Genomic DNA, 23086 nt, shown 5'->3' with positions numbered 1-23086 from the left:
ACTATAAAACACAATCTACTACATTGATATCCTCAAACCATAAAAATTAAAATGTATAGATACACGCAACAACCTTGCTGTACAAGATGTTGTGTCGAAATAAGGAGAGTTTGTCAATCCATTTATAGAAAAACTATTAGAATACATATTGATAGAAATTATTGAATTAAATTTAACTAATAACAAAATATGTTAATATATACAGCAATATAACTCGACTATTTCAGGGAAGTCCACAATTGACGTACGTTTGGCCAGGTACGTTTGGCATTTTTTAAAAATTATTTTTACTCATCAATGTTATAAATTATTTATCAATAATACCTAACTCAAAAATAATTTATAATACTGATTTATAAATTATATAAATCATAAAAGTTATAAAAAAATTAAATATTTTTTCTGAGACTTAAATTATATAAGTAATTTTATTAATATTACTATTATAAATAGTTAATTTTAATTATAACTTTCCGAACTAAGATTATTATTATTTTTTTTAAGCATCAAATACATAGGTCATTAGCCTTTTACAAAAATCTTACATTTTTACCATTTACATTTTATTATACAAATCGATATTTTTTAGACATAAGATTATATTACGGTAGTTGGACATATATAATGGACCAATTGCTTCGTACAGGCCACGTTTATTATTATTTAGTTGTTAATGATTGGGTAATAAATACAATTAATACAATTAATGTTAAACAGTCAAATTAATTTTTTTTTTTTAACTTTTCTTAATTAAATGTATTAATCATTATAATAAATAATTTTTATAGTTAATATATTTTATTTTTTTATTTTTGTTTTGTAAGAAATCATTTATTTATCATTTTAAAGAAAAATAACTCAAACTTAATTCAAAATATTGATAAATAAAAATTTAATTGACATTATGGTTAACATTTTTATTTATTTTATTTTATTTTAAAGTATTAATTAATCAATATTATAAATAAATGATTTCTTACAAAAATAAATAAAAATAATGTAGCTAGGTATATTATACAAGTTATTTATAATTATGATTAATAAATACAATCAATAAAAAAGCGGGTAAGTCGTGGATGTCGCTTTGCTGTACAGTAGTATGCAATGATAGGTACCATTGTATGGTACGAAAAACGATTCTGAACGGAGATGATTTGTCAGTCTAGGATATATTATATTTAAATATTGTCATATATTCTATATTGAAACAAATATTTTATTTTTCAATTAAGACGCATAAGGCATGGTTAATCGTTAATCAATTAGTGTAATTATCATGTAGTTATCATAATTCATAATACCTTGTATTATCATAGATATACATATACCTGGTTTGAGGATAAATCGTTATCATTACGCGATTTCATAAAAATTTAAAACTCAAACGCTCAAAACATTTTTCCTATAATGACACTTCAAATTTTCTGTATACCTATTTGAAGAAAAACTTATGGAAAACTTATTGTTGAATTTTATAACCTTAGATAAAAATGCAAACAATATTATGCATTTTGAACTACGAAATAATTCGCAAATATTCATGGTTTTGACGAATTTTTGTCAATATTTGAACTTCAAATGCTAATAAAAAAAAATTGTGCCAATGTATTCTTATAATTTTTCATTCACTATCAGAATAACTTATGAGGAACTTTGTATTAAATTTTCAAGTATTTTGATTGGGCCAAAAAAATTTTATCGACACTTCAAAAAAAAATTTTCAGACAAATTGAAAATTTCAGTCGTCTATAAATATCTCAAAAAAAAGTCAAAATATTTTGAAAATTTCAGTCGTCTATAAATATCTCAAAAAAAAGTCAAAATATTTTGAAAATTAATTCATGTAAAGAAAATGCCAATCGAAATAACTGATAAAATTTTCAAGTATCTACGACTTATACTTTTTGAATAATAACAAATATTTAAAATCGTTTGAGGATAAATCATTATCGTTACGCTATTTTGTAAAAATTTAAAATTCAAACGCACTTAAAATTTTTCCTATAATGATGCTTCGAGTTTTCTCTATAGCTACTTGAAGGAAAACTTATGGAAAACTTAGTGTTGCATTTTTAATCCATAGTTATAAACGCAAAAAATTTTATGATTTTTCAACTTCAAAATTACTTGCAAATTTTCGCATTTTCGACAGATTTCGTAAAAGTTTGAACTATAAACGCTTATTAAAAAAAAATTGTGACTTACGATTTTAAATTTTTTTAGCTACAATTATAACAACTCATAAGGAACCTTGTATTAAATTCTCATGTTTTTTTGGTTATCCAACATTTTTTTACCGACACTTCAAAAAAAAATTCTCAAAAAAATCCAAAATTTCAGTGGTCTATAATTAACTCAAAAGAAGTCGAAAATTTTTGAAAATTAAACTGTATTTAGATAACACTAACATATTTGGTGAAAATTTCAAGTATTTACAGTGATTAGTTTTTGAATTACAACCATATAAAAATATCGATTGGGTCGAAAACTGATTTTGTGTAGAAATTCCAGTTTTTCTGTCATTTTTTTTTTGTTTTTCTCGATTTTTTTTAAAACTGTTGGAAAATGTTTACTTTTGACCTTTATAATGCACCAAGGATCTTCAATTTTACATCGGAAACCACCCCCAAAGTTTGAAATCGAAGCATTATTTCGACTAGTTATGCTGTACACAGACACACAAAAAAAAAAAGCACACATCATTGTAAAATCAATACATTCATCACTTCGTTCAGAATCTAAAATAATAAAAATAATTACAAAAAACGTTAAATAAATAATAAATAAAATCAATTAATTAAAATATTACGAACAAATATTATAATTCGTAAATATAACTAATATGTCAACTTCACTCATAACTCCCACTTTGCTTTTTTGACTTCAACTCGGGGACAATATTATACCTAACATCCATTAAATATAAGAAACTACATTTTGAAATGTTTGCTCCTTAAGTCTTTACCCCCATCACATGTAAACTAAATTTTTTTTAATGGTATTGCATTTATGCTGCATCCATTCAAAGTCTAAAAATCGTTAATCTCTTTATAAGAAAAAATATATTATAACATGTGCCTATTTAAAAAACCTTATTACTTTTCAAATTAGTAACACTTCTAAAAAACTTGAAATTTTAAAAATTTATATAAAATAAACTTCTTTACTTACGTTATTTGTTTAAGCGAAATTTGAAAAATCATTTTGGCATACTTACATTCTCGATTGGTTCAAAACAAGCACATTATAAATGAATGGTTAGAAAATACAAGTAAATTTAATTTTGAAGATGGCAAATTAAAACATTTTAATAAAAACAAAATTGGTATTAAATACAAAAAAATTTGTTTTATTTTTAAATTTCGTTTTAAATTTAATTTTTCTAATTTTCAAACTAGGCTTATGAATTCGTGCGAATTACATGCTAAATATCTGTATATTTTGTTTATAGATTTTCCTTGGGGCGGGGGGAGGGGGCTGGCCAAATGTACGTCAATAGTGGACTTCCCTGAAATAGTCGAGTTATATTGCTGTATATATTAATATATTTTGTTATTAGCTAAATTTAATTCAATAATTTCTATCAATATGTATTCTAATAGTTTTTCTATAAATGGATTGACAAACTCTCCTTATTTTAACACAACATCTTGTACAGCAAGGTTGTTGCGTGTATCTATACATTTTAATTTTTATGGTTAGAGAATATCAAAGTAGTAGATTGTGTTTGAGATGAATGAAAAAAATTTGCATCAAAAAAGAAAAAAAAACGTAAATGATTAAAACAAAATATTAAAATGTATATTATTACATATTTTTAAATTTATACACGAAGTTAAAATAAAGTTTTTTGTATTATTTTTATTTATCTATAAAGATACTGTAATATCATTACAAAACTTTTTATATGGATATTGATTGAATGGTCTGAAAGAAACGTCGTCCGATTTAATGACAAATTGACAATATAACGACCCACGTGCCAAACCTAATTTAGTAAGAAAGTAGATGAAAAAAAAAATATTGTAACGTATTATATTGGTTATAGAATGGAAAAAAAAACATTGATCCTGGTAAACTTATTATTTTGGTATGTAGGTTCGAGTACAAGTTTTACATTTATTACAAGCCACGCGATTGCACAAACATACATAAGCCTATATAATGTTATTCGTTATGTCTGTCGTTTTTCACGACGCTACCGGGACTCAGGAAATAAAACAGCTTCTGCCTCTCATCCAAGGTTATAAGAGTTTTTTTTCGTCGATATTGGAATGGAGAATAGTGTAGCAATATACATTGAACTTACTTTTATTATTATTTTCCTATTTTACTTTATATGAATTTAAAAAGAAAAAATAACTTTGTGGCCAAAAAGGGTAACTATAAAGTGTATAGTGTGGTGAACCAAGTCACGTAACCAAAGTTTGGCATACTCACACTTACACACACAAAAGTACACAAAACCTCCACGATTATTTAATAATTCCAAATTCAGAAGCGCAAGTTACCCACAAAGCGTGTTTGAATCAACTGTTGGGAGGGACGTGATGATCGAACCGTTTTTGCGTGTGATAAACTACTATTTCCCAACTGGTGTTTTTTTATTCAGTATGTATAAACTAGCTGATTTTTTTAAGCTTTATTCATTTAATATTATGGCAGTGTTATGATAAATAGTTTTTTTTGGGAGTTTTGAAATTCAAAGTAAAACGTTTCAGGAAAACATTTAAACTGTTCAAAAGTTGATATAAACTAGAATTATATTCTGAAAAGGTTGTTGTACATGATGTTAAAGTTGGTTATATATTATAGACATTTATACCTAAATTAATTTTCAGATTAAATCGCAATATAAATAAATATACCTCAGAAAAATAATTTTTTTCGATGTTCTAATAAGTAATACAATTTAATTTACGATTAAGTTAGTTATTCGACAATTAATGTTGCCAATAAGTCAAGAGTGCAATAGTTTGTTGAAATACCTATGTATAAAGTATGAAGTATCTTTATAGTAATAAAATATAATAATGTATATTTACTATGTATATGCATTATATTATAAGTATAGTATCCTAAACAAAATGGGCCAAATTTATTTCTCTTGAATTGTTTATTATGACTACTAATTAAGTATATAGTAACAACTAACTATATGGTTTCTAAGGATACTACTTACGAAATAACACATGAAGCTTATAAAATTGAAAAATGTTGACTCATTAGAAATATTACGATATTCATGATTTGGTGTGCAAGTACTGAACGACGAGTTCAAACGAGGCAACACAATCGTAAAATGCCATAGTCAAAGATTAGGCACAATCACTTACCCACTGAGTATGTCTACACTCCACGAACGACAATTCAATGTGCCAATATAGGTAAATACAATATATTATTACTTACGGTAATATTGGAAGTATATTTTATAATTAGGTAATAAAATCAATGCTAAATAAAATTAATTTTGCAGTATGATTAGTAAATTAAAAGATGTGCGTGGGTCCTTTAAGGAATTGAATCAAAGTCATTATTTTTTAAAGAGCGAACAAATATCTCATTTATGCATTTATAACTGTTGTGACTTTTTAGTTTTTATACATAGGTAATTAAATTAGATTAGAATAATACGAAGACCAAATATTTGAATGATGAAAAGTACGTAAAATATTGTAACGGAGTACGACATAAAACGGTCCTTTTCAGGACCAATAACAACTAAAAACCACATTCAACACATATTAAACGCAGTTCTAAACGGCAGGTTTTACATAGTAAAGTTTCAGCGGTATGACGAGGAAAAACCGCACTTAGCTAGTAACAGCCATTAGGTAACGATAAGATGATGACTCGTCATACCAACAACCTACAAACAATCAGCAACAACTTTAACGATCCAAATGGGTATATATACCAGTAGATTTCAGAAAATCTTCACTTTATAAATCAATAAAACTAACATAAACCTTCCAAATAAACTTCCACCCACTAGTAGAGGCTGGAATAGTTAACGGCATAGCCACCCCCCTCAAAGCAAAACTCTTCACTCTTAAATTTCATCTCTAATCGTCAATAAGTCATCAAGAACTTACAACACAGACGACCGGAGACCAGAAGAACAACCTACACCGACTCTACAGCTCAAGTTCAGATCACCGAGCAGACCAGCGTCGAGGCGAAGCAAACGCAGCGTGACCAGAATCAGCTGACCAATAATAGTCGGAGAACGAAAACCATCGAACCGGCAACAACAAATTCGACGACGTTGAACAACCGGGACGACGATAGAAACCGCCGCGCCGGACCGACGTCATACAACACAATATACACAATTGCTGTCATCGACCCCGCTCTCTCCCTCACCGACCACTTGTTAAAAAGTACCGTCGACTCGAGCTCCTTTCCGTCAAGTAGTAGCCGCTTGTACAAGTTATGCGCTACTGGTGGAGGACTCCTTCTCATCTTGTAATTCTGTATATTATTATATCACACCCATTATATGTGATAGGACCGAACGATAATATCGTCGGTCCGCTTGTGTAAGCCTGGCTAACGCATCCGTGAATCTCACTCCTACCATAGGTATATTGTACAAATATTAAATAATATATTACTTGTATAAATAAAAGACCAGCCGTTAAATCCTAAAACCAAGGTATATTTATTTCTACAAGGAACGGTTGGTAATTAAACTTACCACACCGTATAAATAATAAATATGTTTTTCTATATGAAAATATTTAAAAAGTAACAATAGCCTAACTATTCATTTTTCAATAGTAGTCCTACCAATATTTAACACTTTTAATAATACTATTTGAGCTTTAATATCCATGCATATCTTAAATATTGATTTTAGATTCTGAGCGAAGTGAGGAATGTATTGGTTTTCCAATGATGTTTATTTATTTTTATTTTTATTTATTTTTAATACATTTTCTCCATCTAAACTTGCTCAAAAGTATCAAGTGTAACATTTTTCCTAAAAGGTAATTTTCTTGAGTTGGTACTTTAAAGAGGTCATTTTTCGATTTTCGAAACAGTACTCAAAATAAAAGTGGTTAAAGAAGAAAAAACGTACGATTTCACGATTTTATAATATTAAATAATTACGGACGACGTATTCTACTAGAAATATTGCTTCAAATGAAAAATGACAAGAGGTCTTTTTTGTTGTGTTTTAGATTTTGTTCTTTACAGTTTAAAGTTCAGAACATTTTAGCCATTTTTGAGCTATTTATAGACATTTTAATTTTGGTAGTTTTTTTGTTGTAATTCGGTTAAAAATATTTGTAAAAAATTTTAAATTTGGGTTGTTTACATATATTATTAATTAGACATGGAAAAATTTTCAAAAAATTTGAGTGATTTTTTATCTTTTTTCTTTTCTTTTATATATTTTTTCATTGTTATGATGTTTCCTAATTGTAAATTATAATATTATAATCATATAAATCGTTCTTAAGCTGTTCTTATAAAGCTTTGTTTATCACCACAGAAACAAATGAAATAAAATAAAATAGATCCCCTCATCCGCTCAGAATCGTTTTTTATCGAATGCAATCATTGCATTCAAATCAAATACAGTAAAATTACACTATATTGTCTGAGGACCGAAGGGACGATGATGGACAAACATCCACCACCAAAATGCTGACTTAATTTTCCATTCTTAACTGTGTCATAATAACGACTGAAACTTTGTTGTGGTTCAGCGGAGTAGTTGTTGATTAAACATGCAGTAGGTATTAATTATATAGTGTAAGAGTGTATCTAGAACATTTTTGAAAGCCATGGTTTTCGGTAATTCTTGATGTATAATAATCGTCTACTGAGGAGATTATTGGTTAAGTATTCTGTAGATATAACAAATCATAATAATTATGCCTTTAAAACTCCCGATTACTTTTAATTGTGTTTTACGATTTACATATTGTTATGGACACGTTAATTTTATTATAATAATAATTATGTTTTAATATCATAATATTTGAATGGCTGTAATATAAATAAACATATTGAAATATAGAAATTTTAATGAGTGTAATCAATTAAAGCAGTATTATAATATAATACTATTAGGACATTTTTATAAACTTTGAAAGGGTCTATAACTGAACACACTATTACCCATTGTACGTATAGGGATATTTTTAAAATCATTGATCGTTAACACATTTAAAATTATATCATATCCTGAAAATCTAAAAGGAACCTTTTATGTTTTGATTATGGTATAAATGTAATTAAATCGAATTTTTGTAAATAATCCATTAAATGCGGTGTTCGAATAAATTACTTTTGTTTTGAGAAGTCAGTATAGTTCATTTTTTTTAAACAGACAAGTTAAATAAAACAATAATATCTATGCGAATTGTACATTGCACAGTGTAAGGATAATTATTAATATAAAACTAATATGTTTTAGATAATTTTTAATTTTTTGAACAGTTATTAGTATGTATTAATGGATTCTAAATTCAAGAAAAATTTTTTTTTTGCTAAGTTACCTTGAATTATAAAATTAATAATAATTTTTAATTGAATCGTATAGATTATTAGAAAAATAATTATTAGAAAAAGATTAGTGGTATAATGATTACTATCTAAATTGGTTTTTATCTATAATATGCAGAAAATGCAACTGTATTAAAAACACTAAAAAATAAATAATATTTTTTATAATATAATTATTTATTATATTATAATATCAAATTACTTAATTAATTATTTAACAAATTATAAATCTTAAATTTAGTTTTAAATATAATTTTTATTTTTGTACAATTATTTTAATCATCGATGAAGTAGCTAATTATATTATCAAAAAATTAAAAATATATGATTTACAAATATCAAACGTAGTAACGTTAGTCTAGATACATTGAATTATAACATCGTGAGAATAAATCGTTTTTACAAAAACAATTTGAAAATAAAGTACATCCATTCAATTGTATTATAGTTTACAAGTGATAATGTTTGTGATAGAACCATTTTCTGGGTAAGTAACATAAATGTGTTATGGATACCTTTTTTCAAAAACGATGTGATGTTTGGTTTATTTGAATTTGGATTATAGTTGTTCACAATGGCTTATTATTTTTTTATTATTCTAATAATTTTTATTTGCAATATGATATTACTAAAAAATATTTACAGTAAATTATATTTTGTTCATCGTTATGAATATTAGATATACGCTAATACGATTAAATTGTTATTTCTTTAAATGACAAATATTGTTTTTATATATATTTTTTTTTTAATTTTCGAGATGTTCATATTGTAAAATATTAATTTAGATCTACCAAAAAAATATGTTTGAAATATAAAATATAATAAAATAACATTTTATTACATAACTATAAAATATTTACTGATTAGTGTTTAAATATAGTTACTTCATACTTAATATTAATAGGACAATAGTAACATTGCAATTTATAATATAACTAATTTTTTAAGGAGTAATTGAATTTGAGTTAAAACATTCAAATCAATAAACATAAAGAACTATATAAGTAAACGGTATTTAAAATATCTAATTATAATAGTTTTTTTTTAGAAATGTTTATTAGTTATTTTTATCTTTTTAAATGAGTATGATATTTTGTTTTTCCATCATTTTTTTGTGACTAAGAAGTTTATTTATTTATTTATTTTTTTAAAATCATTATTTGGTTTTGTGAATGTCTTGCAACAAAAGGTAAAGTAAGACTTTTGACGTATTTATATAACCCAATAAATATTTAGAATTATAACTTTATCAATCTTAAAAATAGACTAGGTTAAAAAATACTATTGGTTTAGTTTTGAAGAAATAAAAGTTTTTTTAAAGACTATTGTTGAATAATCAAATTAAATATAATTAAAAATACTGCGTTATTTTGTACATATTTCATATTATGTATTATATTATTTCAAAAAGACTAACATCATAATGTTATATAACATCATGTAAAACATCGACTTAAAAAAATTATATTTTTTACAATTTTTATCATTAACATTTTTAATTTCCTTATTCTTGTGAATGAAAAAGTATAAAATATTATATTGTACATTTAGTTTAAATTATTTAAGTACCTAAAATAAGCCAATGGTCACACCCCCGAGGCTTTCTTCTTTAATAAGAAAAAAAAAAGAAAAAGTAAATATTTAATTTCATATTGTCAAGCAGAATATTTTCGGAGTATTTAATATAAAAATCGTATTTCAGATAAGTAGTTATTAACAATAATAATTGTTTAAAGAAGTTATTAGAGTAGTGGCTACATCATTTGAATGGATTACTTTATATGTAACATCATGTTCAATATATTGCAATACCAGTAAAATAATATAAAATATGTATTTTTAATACTTTGTTTGAAAAAAAAAAAGAAATGATAAATTTATATTGTGTTTTCCGCATGTAAATATAAGTATATTATAATCCTAATAACTATATTACAATAATAGTGGTATAAGTTATGCGAAAAAGAAAAGTTTATTATATACCATAAAGTAATGGATTTTAAATGAGGTTACAAAACTCAAAAGATATGTGTATGAAGTTAAATCCTCGTATTTCATCATTGTAAGCATATCTTGTTCCATATTGAATAAGAAACATTGTGGTTATTTTTGTGGGGGTGGAATATTGTGCAATCAACTTTTGTTAACACTACTTATATTAAGTACACATAATAGAGTTTTCATCGCTCACAAATGTCGTTGACAATGATTGATGAAAAATATTTAGTTCAGTAAGTAACGTTTATTCAATAATTGAAACATACAATTTCATAAGTAACCTACCTTACATTAATATGTATTAGACTTAATAGTTATATAAATTAAGAGTATTCACTATTCGTTGTGTTTATGAAAATGTAAAATTCAAAATGTATTAAGACGTAATATTTTAATTATTAAAACTAAATATATTTACTAACATATTATTACATTTTAACAAAATTTTAACGTCTTATACTAAATATTTAAAGAAAATAGATATGAAATCAATTTTAGTTATCATAAATACCGTAGAATATGAGTAGGAGGATGGCTTCAAAAATCTAAACCATGGATCATATTAAAAAAATTAACAGATAGTAGTAGGGTATAAAGGCCGCTCCGAGTGACCCCCCGCTTCACCCCCCCGCCCTCCCGTTCGAGCCACCCTGAGCCACCCTGAGCCACCCTAACCCACCCGAACCATTACCCCTCCCACCTGCCTACCGCCTATGCCGAGGCCTACTACGTCATAACCGAGCCCCTCTCACCCTCCACAGCTATACCGAGCCACCCCCTCCCCCACACCTACCGCCCGTACCACCTACGTCATAGACGCCTGGCCACCGAGCTACCCCCTCCCCCACACCACCGCCTACGCCACCTACGTCATAGACGCCTATACCGACCCACCCTGAGCCACCCTGAGCCACCCGAACCACCACCCCCTCCCCCACACCTACCGCCCGTACCACCTACGTCATAGACGCCTGGCCACCGAGCTACCCCCTCCCCCACACCACCGCCTACGCCACCTACGTCATAGACGCCTATACCGACCCACCCTGAACCACCCTGAGCCACCCGAACCACTACCCCCTCCCCCACGCCACCCGCCTACGCCGCCTACGTCATAGACGCCTATACCGACCCACCCTGAGCCACCCTGAGCCACCCGAACCACCACCCCCTCCCCCACACCTACCGCCCGTACCACCTACGTCATAGACGCCTGGCCACCGAGCTACCCCCTCCCCCACACCACCGCCTACGCCACCTACGTCATAGACGCCTATACCGACCCACCCTGAGCCACCCTGAGCCACCCGAACCACCACCCCCTCCCCCACACCTACCGCCCGTACCACCTACGTCATAGACGCCTGGCCACCGAGCTACCCCCTCCCCCACACCACCCGCCTACGCCACCTACGTCATAGACGCCTATACCGACCCACCCTGAGCCACCCTGAGCCACCCGAACCACTACCCCCTCCCCCACGCCACCCGCCTACGCCACCTACGTCATAGACGCCTATACCGACCCACCCTGAGCCACCCTGAGCCACCCGAACCACTACCCCCTCCCCCACACCACCGCCTATAACGAGCCCTACTACGTCATAACCGAGCCCCTCTCACCCTCCACGGCTATACCGCGCCACCCCCTCCCTCACACCTCCTGCCTGCTGCACCCACGTCATGGACACCCGGACACCGGGCCACCCCCTCCACCACCTTTCGCCTGTACCACCCACGTCGTGGACACCGGGACACCGGGCCACCCCTCCTTCCGCCTTCCATGTGCACCGCGCGACACCGTGGGCCCGCACCGTGCCGACCCCCGCTTAACCCCCCATCAGAGCCTCGACGCCGCGCTCTGTCGGTGGCGCGGCCTCGCTTATCGGACGCCGCCGTGACATTTCACCACCGCCGGTGGCGCCATCTATCCGCCGATTCTGTAAAGCGGTTTTTCGACGCATACATACACAAAAACATATACATATATTATGCATTAAAACACATACTAACGCAAAAAGCTATACATACATGTGTAAAAACATATACATTATGTACATAATGTACGAATACATATACATATATGGTCAAAAACCTATACATACATGGATAAAAACATATACATTATGTATATAATGTGCGTAAACATATACATACATACTCAAAAACATATACATTATGTACATACATGTGTAAAAACATATACATATATGGTCAAAAACCTATACATACATGGGTAAAAACATATACATTATGTACGCATATTTCGTGTATAAATTATATATATATAAACACATACCCCCATATAATGCCGAAGAGCGCTGGTCAATCTTAGTGGCCGATTATTTCTTAAATCGAAATAACAGCGGCCCTGACAGATCAGTCTGTCCGCAGAGTTTAAACACGTTCCACGTCCTTGCGTATATTCATCTTCTCGCCTACATTTTATTATTATTTTAAAACGTTGTTTGTATATCATTCTCGAAAATGTTTAATTGTACAATGTGTGGAAAAGTGTACGCTCATAAGTGCGGTCTGAACAGACACGCTAAAACTCACGATGGATCGATGATTTCGTGTGGGATATGCTTCAAGACGTTCACTCGCCGAGACAAACTCAACATCCACGTTCAAAAACGTCATAGTAAGTACATTCAATATTATCCGATATCGTTCCGTAAAATACACATATGATGTTTTACCAGGCGACAACGTTTTGCTAATTAGGGGTTATTAATTAAATTATTTTTAAAATAGTGATAGCTAAAAACACTCCCGAATTCCACAACGCTGTACGAGTAGGCGGTGCAATGGGTAAATAATTTTTTTTATCTTATTTATAATAATAATAATAACGATGAATATTAATAATATTAATAATATATGTTAGGTCGCGCATCGGTAATACACTGGGCACCCCCCTCTACTACCCCGCACGCTCAGCCAGATGTCCCGACTCCGACGGTCATCTCGACTCGGCACACGAACACACCCACCCCTCCACAGACCGCAACGCCCACCCGCATACCGGACATCTCTACCGAACCCCCCGCACAGGCTATCGCTACCCAACCCGTTGCAAGATCCCCCGCGAACGCCGCACTATCGCTTTCGCTTTCACCACCGCCATCCGGGGAATTTGTGGCTCATACGGAAAATACTCGAAAAAATATCAAAAGGAAGATGGCGCGAATGAATAAAGCTAATAATCGGTCAGGCTTCATCGAGATTGAGTCTTCGCTCAATCGTACGATCGTGTGGTATTTTAGGAAAAACGTCGATAATGTAGTCAGTTACCGTGCGTTCCTAAATTCGATAGAGGCCGAACTAATCACAAAATTACGAGAACACACATGTATTAACACTATAAAATACAACTTGAAACTAGAGGCTACATACGCCATACCCAACTTGCATAATTCAGCTCAAAATCGTGCGTTTAAAACTTCAGCCCGAGAACTCTATGCACACAGCAACGTCGAGGGTTTGGTCGATCGCGATTTCTCTACACTCTTGGCCGAAGAGGATTGTTACGCCGGGAAGTACAGCGGGTTCGCCTTATCGTGTATCGACGGTCTGCTCTTGGGTGTGTACGAGTATACGCCTATGGGGGGTTCGTCGTACTTGTCGTTGCCGGAAAGTATTCTGAATCGGGAGGCCGTTGTCAACCCTCAAAATATCGACCGACAATGTTTCAAGTGGGCGATCCTAGCCAAACACGTACTTCGCGATCGCACGCGAGTAGGCGCGAATTATTCGAGGGAAGAACACCGATACGACTTTTCTGCACTATCAACCCCCACTCCGGTGTCAGAGATAAAGGTATTTGAAAAGTCGAATCCCGGGACGAGCGTCAATGTATACGGTATAAGGAATTGTGAGAAAAATAAAAACAATAAAAAGTCGTCCACACAATCTGTCGCATACCCGCTGCGCATCGCGGACGAAGAAAAAGCGGATCATTTTGATCTGCTACTGATTACCGGAAAGGATGAAGATAATCATTACGCTTTTATTTCTAATTTTTCGCGACTTGCCAGCCCGCAAAAAAATAATCACCAGCATCGCTTATTTTTCTGCAAGCGATGTTTCACCAGTTTCGAGGACCGCCCATTAAAATATAAACTACACGGTGAGCGGGCGTTGGAGAATCACCGATTGTTGTGCGGTACGCACAAACCCATTGTGCCTCTTATGCCGAAAGAAGGGGACACGCTTAAATTCGAGGCGTGGTGTAAGACTGAGCGAGTTCCATTCGTAGTGTATGCCGACTTCGAAGCCTTATTACTGAAAACGGGACGAAAACAAGGCACGAATACCGCGGCGATTCACGAACACCATCCAATGAGCTACGGCTACCATGTTGTCGCGGCGGAGGGTGTCCCGACAGAGTTGTTTGACCAGTTCGACATACCGCGAGCTCCGGTCATTTTTCGAGGTTCGGCGACCGAGGACGATGTCGCCAAACGCTTTGTCCGCGATGTGCTCGGTGTGGCCGATAAAATATCCAGATTATATAAGGAAGTAAATGTACCGATTATTATGAGTGTTGAGGATTGCCGCGTGCATGAAGCCCAGACAATGTGTGACTTGTGCAGCTGTGCGTTTAGCGAACACAACTGTAAAACTGCACACCACGACCACTTGTCGGGCCGGTTTCTTAAAACATTATGTAACACGTGCAACCTTAAGTTGAAAACACCAAAATTCGTACCTTGCTTCCTACATAATCTGTCCAACTACGACGCACATTTTATCGTGACAAATTTAGCGAACGACGACGACAACAATAACCGAATATCGGTAATAGCGAACACCGAGGAAAAGTATATTTCATTTTCGAAATATATAAACAACTCGTTCTCCGTCAGGTTTATAGACACGTGTCGGTTCATGGCGTCGAGCTTGGCACACTTGGCAGAGAATCTCTCCTCCGCGAACTTTGATAAGTTTCGCGAAGTCGCGAAAGTGTTCGCCCCGTCGGAGATGTCGTTGGTCACGCGGAAAGGCGTTTATCCGTACGAATATACGGATTCGTGGGATAAATTGCAAGTACCATCGTTACCGGATAAGTTTCTATTCTACAGCGCGTTGACGGAGATGCACGTTAGCGACGAAGACTACGATCACGCAATACGAGTTTGGAATCATTTCGGTTGCACGACGCTCGGCGCTTATAGCGATTTATATCTTAGAGTCGACGTGTTGTTAAGCGCTGACGTGTTCGAAAATTTCAGAGATATATGCATGACCACATATCACCTGGACCCCGCGCACTACTACACGTCACCCGGATTCAGTTTTGACTGTATGTTGAAACTTACGAAAGTCGAACTTGAACTTTTGACCGATTTCGAGAAAATCCTATTTTTAGAGTCAGGCACGCGTGGCGGGCTCGTGCAGGCAAGCAAGCGTCACGCGCGTGCCAACAATCCCGAGACGCCCGGATACAATGCCGAAGAACCCAACACGTCGCTCATATACTTAGATGGTGATTATAAAATATGAATTTACATGTACGCGTATATTAATCCATGTTTTACCGTATTTATTTAGCAAACAATTTATACGGGTACGCGATGTGTCAGTATATGCCGATTGGGGATTTCGTATGGTACGCGGGAAATCCAGAGGTCGCGCTGGCTCAGTTAGAGTGGATGCGTGCGACGGACGATGTGGGTAGATTTTACGAGGTGGATATAATATACCCGCAGGATCTGCACGACGCCCACAACGATATGCCGTTCTTGCCTCACGCCAGCATCCCGCACGGGTCGACTGTCCGAAAGTTGATGGTCACATTTCTGCGGAAAGAACGCTACGTGGTTCATTATATGAATTTAAAACAGGCCATGGCTCATGGAGTCGTAGTCGAAAAAGTGATTATTATAATATTATTATTATTACTATGTGTATACGGATCTTATAACTTATTATCATACTTTTCAGACGTACAGAGTGTTGGAGTTCCGACAATCTCCGTGGTTGGCCCCGTACATTAATCTCAACACCGAATTACGCAAACAGGCGAAAAACAAATTCGAAGAAAAGTTTTTCAAGGATTTAAATAATTCAGTGTACGGTATGTTATTGTTATAAATTGTACGAGTTTTTTTTCGAGCTTTAACCCGTTCAAACTTACTTCATGATAACTATATTATGTATGTATGCAGGGAAAACTTTCGAAAATATGCGGTTACGATTTAATTTGGAGCTTGTATCGTGTCCAGTCAGAATGCGGAAGCTGATAAATCGTCCGACGTTCAAGTACTGCACGACATACAATGAAAATCTCTCGGTTGTCACGCAACATACTAAGGAAGTGGATTTCTGTAAGCCCATATACATAGGATTCACCGTACTGGAACTGAGTAAAGTTGTAATGTACGGGTTTCATTACGATGTCATGAAGCGACATTACGGCGATAAGATCGAGCTGCTATACACAGATACCGGTACGTCTATCGTAAATCTCACGTGTAGACTCGTGCGGTTCTTATATATTATTATTATTATAACTTGTTTCAGATTCACTATTCTACCGCGTGACGACGAACGATTTCTTCGTGGACCTGATAAAAAATCCTAATTTGATGCGGTTTATGGACACCTCGAATTTCCCACACGACCACATGTGTTATACGGCTGCTCGGAAGCGTATTCCCGGATGTTTTAAATTCGAGTGTGGTTCCAGGACCGTTTACGAATTCGTTGCTTTGCGCGCCAAGTCTTATGCGTACGACGTGGAAGAGGAGATTACCATTCGCGCGAAGGGTGTTATGGGGCACGTGATCAGAAATCACCTCACTTTCGCCGAACATAAACGGTGCTTATTCGCCGACGCGGACGACGATGCAGAATCCGACGAGTGTGACAATGAGTTCGACGCCAGTATGGGGAAAATGATCGCAGGCGATTCCGCACTGAAAGCTGTCGCGCAAATTCATCGGAACGCCTCAACGTCTGCAACAAATTCACCGTCGACCACACACCCGTCACACTGTTATAGCTATATGCCTTTTACACCGTATAGAGAAAATGTCTCTATACGGTCGTTTAAACACGAATTGCGTACGATTAGGACTATGAAATTAGTTTTAAACAGGGCTGACGATAAGCGTCATGTATTACCCGATAACATTTCCACGTACGCACACGGTCATCACTGCATAAATTACTAAACTATTATTATTATTATTGTTATTATTTTTATTATTATTGTTAAATTATCACATGTATGATTATATTATATAACTCTATAAAATAACTGTATATATATATATTGTATAATCGAGAAATACGCTCGATGTTTATAAAATTATGTGTATGAACGATTGTAAAAAATTATATTAACTACGTTTCGTATATAATACCATGTTTTAAATTGTTATTATTTTAGTATCACTTTTAGAAAGATCACGCCCTGTGTTTCAACGTACACTGCAAAGGGTACAAAATATATATAACCTATGCATTACCCCTCAAAGAAATATTGTATACCGCGCCTATTCTTTTTCAAAAAAAAAAAAAAAAAGACGTTCTTATCTACACAGACTTAACTTACCCGCCATATATCACGGTCTTGGTTATATTATTTAAAAACCCCCGCTCATTCGCTCTGTGATAAGGCGCGGATTGAAGATTTAAATGCCCGCACACGGGTCTCTGCTATGACGGTTGTGTAGTCAGTCAGTGTTTGAAGTTAAACATTTACGAACGTTCAATAACGATATATTAATAATAATATGTTACCTAATAAGTCTGAGGAGTGTTCATTTTTCGACTATGTTCCCTGCAAGGATCGATGCGTGGTAAGTTTTTCAACTATCATTTAGTACCACTCTACTTAAATTAAAATTTATTTTATTTTTAGTCACCTGATTTATTCGCGAGATCATACGATCTCCACGATTACACGTTACAAGTAGCCGCAGTCGAAAAACCCGACGTCAATAATTATCCGCTCGGGTTACATGCAGGACAAAGATTTCCGTGGAAATCACCAGACTCGGGCTCGCCGCCACCTATGCAACACCTGCTATCCGGTCAATTCTCCAACAGCGTAGAAATATTAAGTGAGTCTTAATATATATAAATAAAATTACTACTTATAGTTTTTTAAAAAAAATAAAAACTAAATCGTGTGTCATATTTTCAGACGATGCGCAGTCTTTTCATTCGAGTCACTTACATTGGTGGGATAACAGTCCCCCTAAAGAAACTCTTCATTGGAAAAAAAAATTGTTGTTGAAATTTAACTTGGATATTTATATTTATAATTCTATAATGTTATTTAGATAAAATATTATTATATACTGAAATTTTGTTTCTGGAATTTTTTTTTCCCGTAATCCATATAATTTTTTATTAAACGCTTACTGATATCATTATTAAATAATATAAACCTTATATCATATGAAAAAAAAAAAAAAACCATCTCTGTGAGAATAATTCTATTATACGTCTTCTAAATGCGTATATTGATATTATTATTAAATAATATAAACCTTATATAATATTTAAAAAAAAAAACCATCTCTGTGAGAATAATTATACAACACGCTAAATGTATATAATTATATATGTATATGTATTATATGTATTATATGTATTATATGTATATAATTGTACGTCTCCTGAATGAGTATAAAAATATCGACTATTAAATATCGAAACCTTATATCGAGACCTTTTATAATATTAGAATAATTTAAAAAAAAAATCACATATTATTTCGATGAAAATGATTATATTATTCTACTCGTTAATAATGTATATAAGGATTAACCTTATAATAATTATTAAATAATATATTTTTTTAAAACCGACTCATCTCGGACAGAATAATTATATAACTTGTGAAATGTATATAATTATATTATACGAGGCTTAAAATTATAGGATATAGATGAAATGAGAATAACAACATATTTGTAATTATTTTTATTACAAATAATAATAATAATAATAATGATGAGCATAATAATATATATATATATTGAAGAGCTCTATTAAATAATTCATTCAAAATCTATAATGAAGCTCCTCTTATTTAATCCTCGATATATGAGGCTTACCCCGGGGACACTACCAAGATTATATTCAGAAATTTCCTCGTCTGTCGTTTTGATGGCTTTAGGCAGGAAAATATTTATTGTCTGAGTGTTTGCAACATCTATTAAAACGCATGACACAGAGGTCCCAAACTTAGTGTCCACATTTTTCATCGTGCGGACCGGGTACGAGACGTCCTTGGCGAGTTCACTGATTGAAAGGTTTACACTGTTTACCTGAGTCTTCAGGGACTGGAGGAATGCCATTATAGTACGCTGAGGACAGTAAAAAAAAAAAAAAAAAATTAAAATTAAATTAACTAAACGCAGTGTACACGTGTATACCGCTATGCGTGAATAGATATTTTTATTATTATTTTATTAGAGTAAAAATCGACTCACTTTAAGTTGTCGAGATAAATTCTGCGAAGATTTTTAAGGTGACACGTGGTCTGCGGGTGAACTACGGAGACGAGTTGAACTAAAACAAAAATATTGTCTATTAATATTGAATAAAAATTGAGTTTGACACAATTGTATAATTTTTTAAATTAATTAAATTAACTCACTTTTATTTTTAGTAGATCCTGTAGTTGGGGATGGTTTGACGTAATTGAATATTGTGTTGAATGATGTGAATGAGTTGAATGTGATGAATGAATTCAGAACTGAAAAATATAATTCCTGTTAATTTTGTATAATACATAAACGAATGATATTTTAAAAACTATAGGCATTAGGCTCGAAGTAATAAGACTGCATATAATAATAATTATTATTATTAAATAAAACTCACTTTATTAGAACAGATATGTTGTAAGATTTAGAACTTGTTGATAGACGATATTAGGCGAAGAGGTCTGGTTTGCGATGGTGAAAATATACGTCTGATTTGATATTCAGTGGCCAGCGGTCAAGTGTCCAAAATTATCGTCATCGACGGCCACCCCCACCTATACCGTTCGGCGTGCGCAATATTGAGCGGGTACAACGATTGACCGATTGATATACACACATGTGTAAATTAGAGTGAAAAAGGTCGATAGGTCTATCTTCGAGCGGCTCCTGCGCGATGTATACCGGAATGTGACGTCTCAACCACGTGCATCCGTCGGATTGTCCGACGGTCACTGTCTTGGCCATGTGCGTCCGCCCGACCGTCGAATCGTCTAACCGTAGCTGTCTAGGCCATGAGAACACAGATGACCATGTGAAAAAGGGTGATTCTCGAGCGGCTCCTGCGCGTGGTATACCGGAATGCGTCGTCTTGACCATGTGTGTCCGTCGGGTCACCGACGTAGGCTGGCCTACCCCGTCTATGCCCGTCGCCAGATGTGGCTATTTGTGCGGACTAAACTCGATATTCGTACCCATAATATAAGGGTGAAATATAATAATTCCGTGTATATTATATTATTCTACAAATTATTTTTAAAAGAATTTGTAAGGAATGTGGAGTTGGCCGTGAGACCGTGCGAACGTAGAACCCAGATGTAAATTATATAGGTATACATATACATAAATACACACATACACGCACACACACAAATATTTATATGTTGCAAGATTTAGAACTTGTTGATAGGCGGTTTTATACAGCAGAGAGGACTGTTTTGTGATAGCGAAAAAATACGGCTGATTTAATATTCGATGGCGGATGGTCAGCTGACCAAAATTATTATCAACGTCCGCATCCGTCAACATCGTTCGATGTGTACAATATTTGACGGGTACACCGATTGATGTGAGACACATGTGTAGATTACAGACGAAATAAGGGTTGACGGCTCTTGCGCGTTATATCGAGTTATTTTGACCTAAACACGCGTGTCGGAGGTCCTTACGCACAGGAACCGAATGACTACGTCTTAAACGGTCGGTGGACTATTTTGTGTGTAATACACCGATTGATATGCATATGGACCCTTGATCGACTCCTGTACGTCTTACAGCTAATCGCTATGCATTGTCTTGACAATGTCCGAGCGTCGGACCATCACGACGCATGGTACCAACGTGACTCACATCACTTCTATGTGCAGCCAAATGCGTCTTATTTGTGTGAAAAAACTCTATATTCACACCCATAATATGAATACAGATATTTAGAGAATATAATATTGTATATAACGAGTCGAAATTATATTTACTCTAAAATTATATTTAAAAGGAGGATTATGGCATACACGACCGCCGGCGAGGTCTAGTAGAACCCTTGCAGACAATTAAAATACACAGCCACGAATATTTGTATAATAAAATTCGTTTCAAGATAAAATAATATAATATACACTTATTATAACAACAATTGACCTTTCTAAATAATAATAATAATAATAATAATAATAACATAAGTATTACAATATTGTCAAATGTTATACTTATGTTGTATATTCCATATGGGAGACTTGACATACAGTTTGTACAACTCTGATATATACAAGGTAAAATGAATAGCATATAGTGTGTGTCACGCTAACAGATAGTACATATTAAATACATATTATATTGTAATGCATTACATTTACCATCTATATATCTAGATATCAATATCGATATTCACATATAATATATTATATTATATACATATAACATGTATGTTGTGTATATATTCGGGTCGAAGCGGGTCAACCTTGTTGTATGGCTAGTAGGGGTTTATCACCTCTTGGACATGTTCGACAGGAGGGGGAACAATATTATTTGTAAACCATCTGAGTAATGTAAAAATTCGATTATATGTACATAGTAAGCGATTTAAATAAACGCTCATCCTAAACTCTATCATTCATGTTCATAGTATTAACATTTTTATTCACGGAGAAAAATATTTTTGTTTTCGACAACATAAAATGATTTCGATAATATCATTTATATCTTTATTAATGTTTGTATTACCTACATCGAAGAGCACACGTCGAGTATCCGAACCGTTGCTAAATTTTTAAGTCTGATATTATGACAAGGTTTTATATTTATACTTTGATTAAACTGGGACAAGAAAAAATACATTGGGTTGAGGGTACTGGTTGTATGGAGAATTATACTACCTGGAATGATAGAATTATAAGAAAAATTAAATATAATCCTATTTTAATAGATTTAAGGATATCTAATACAGTTTGCGAATTTGATGTAATAAGAGCCAATTATTTTTGTTATACACATGTCGAGATGGTATACATATTACACTTCAGGTATAATAATATGGCAGACATATTGAATAAAGAGAAAGACTACATTTTCACCAGCTATTTAAATGTAGAATACCTCGTGGCAGGAACCTCGATTAATGACAGTCCTATAGATATATACTTCTGTATTAGTAGTAATTCTCGTTGTAGAACAATTTTCAACCGTGAAAATATAAATAAAATGCAGTTGAGTTCTCGTAATAAAAAGAATAATGTGTTAGTAAAAGATAAAAGAACGTTGTTAGATTTATTAAAAGATTTTAAAACGTGTGAAGTTTGTGGACGTCGTTTACAAATATATGGATAGGAGAACAAGAG

At 33.4% G+C, this 23086-nt stretch overlaps 4 protein-coding genes across 4 annotated transcripts; 3 read left to right on the top strand and 1 right to left on the bottom strand.

Moving 5' to 3' along the window:
• Window positions 1–12878: 12878 nt before the first annotated feature.
• On the top strand, window positions 12879–15408 carry LOC149056107 (uncharacterized; the record flags this gene model as incomplete). The annotated part of the gene is made up of 3 exons (XM_089227014.1): window positions 12879–13168; window positions 13282–13338; window positions 13415–15408. Coding segments are annotated over exons 1-3 (2208 nt in total), but the record flags the coding sequence as incomplete, so codon positions are not given.
• A 4-nt stretch (window positions 15409–15412) lies between these two features.
• On the top strand, window positions 15413–17705 carry LOC149056106 (uncharacterized). Its single transcript, XM_089226449.1, has 5 exons — window positions 15413–16015; window positions 16081–16403; window positions 16474–16606; window positions 16698–16979; window positions 17053–17705. The coding sequence occupies exons 1-5, from the start codon at window positions 15418–15420 to the stop codon at window positions 17703–17705; spliced, it is 1989 nt and encodes a 662-aa protein (XP_089082575.1). The 5' UTR covers window positions 15413–15417.
• A 564-nt stretch (window positions 17706–18269) lies between these two features.
• On the top strand, window positions 18270–18825 carry LOC149056105 (uncharacterized). The gene is made up of 3 exons (XM_089227013.1): window positions 18270–18335; window positions 18398–18599; window positions 18683–18825. The coding sequence occupies exons 1-3, from the start codon at window positions 18270–18272 to the stop codon at window positions 18823–18825; spliced, it is 411 nt and encodes a 136-aa protein (XP_089083139.1).
• Window positions 18826–19510: 685 nt separating this feature from the next.
• On the bottom strand, window positions 19511–21622 carry LOC149056104 (uncharacterized). Its single transcript, XM_089226721.1, has 4 exons — window positions 20374–21622; window positions 20147–20245; window positions 19980–20058; window positions 19511–19853 (listed from the first exon to the last, which is right to left on the bottom strand). The coding sequence occupies exon 1, from the start codon at window positions 20850–20852 to the stop codon at window positions 20511–20513; it is 342 nt and encodes a 113-aa protein (XP_089082847.1). The 5' UTR covers window positions 20853–21622; the 3' UTR covers window positions 19511–19853; window positions 19980–20058; window positions 20147–20245; window positions 20374–20510.
• Window positions 21623–23086: the final 1464 nt, after the last annotated feature.

This window comes from Diuraphis noxia, unplaced genomic scaffold, assembly GCF_037042655.1.
Source record: "Diuraphis noxia isolate RWA-SAM2 unplaced genomic scaffold, SU_Dnox_SAM2 contig0004, whole genome shotgun sequence".
Lineage (NCBI taxonomy): Eukaryota > Metazoa > Arthropoda > Insecta > Hemiptera > Aphididae > Diuraphis > Diuraphis noxia.
Note: the sequence above shows the minus strand (reverse complement) of the source record. Positions and strands in the feature narration are given on the sequence as shown.

What these genes read in the sequence shown, in the direction of transcription:
- LOC149056104 (XM_089226721.1), bottom strand. Translation starts at nt 20,852, where the DNA reads ATGGTCAAGACGACGCATTCCGGTATACCACGCGCAGGAGCCGCTCGA.
- LOC149056106 (XM_089226449.1), top strand. Translation starts at nt 15,418, where the DNA reads ATGGCGTCGAGCTTGGCACACTTGGCAGAGAATCTCTCCTCCGCGAAC. An exon ending in ATGGAGTCGTAGTCGAAAAA is followed by an intron (nt 16,404 to 16,473) that starts GTGATTATTATA and finishes CATACTTTTCAG; the next exon opens with ACGTACAGAGTGTTGGAGTT. An exon ending in TTTAAATAATTCAGTGTACG is followed by an intron (nt 16,607 to 16,697) that starts GTATGTTATTGT and finishes GTATGTATGCAG; the next exon opens with GGAAAACTTTCGAAAATATG.
- LOC149056105 (XM_089227013.1), top strand. Translation starts at nt 18,270, where the DNA reads ATGTTACCTAATAAGTCTGAGGAGTGTTCATTTTTCGACTATGTTCCC. An exon ending in CCTGCAAGGATCGATGCGTG is followed by an intron (nt 18,336 to 18,397) that starts GTAAGTTTTTCA and finishes TTTTATTTTTAG; the next exon opens with TCACCTGATTTATTCGCGAG. An exon ending in CAACAGCGTAGAAATATTAA is followed by an intron (nt 18,600 to 18,682) that starts GTGAGTCTTAAT and finishes TCATATTTTCAG; the next exon opens with ACGATGCGCAGTCTTTTCAT.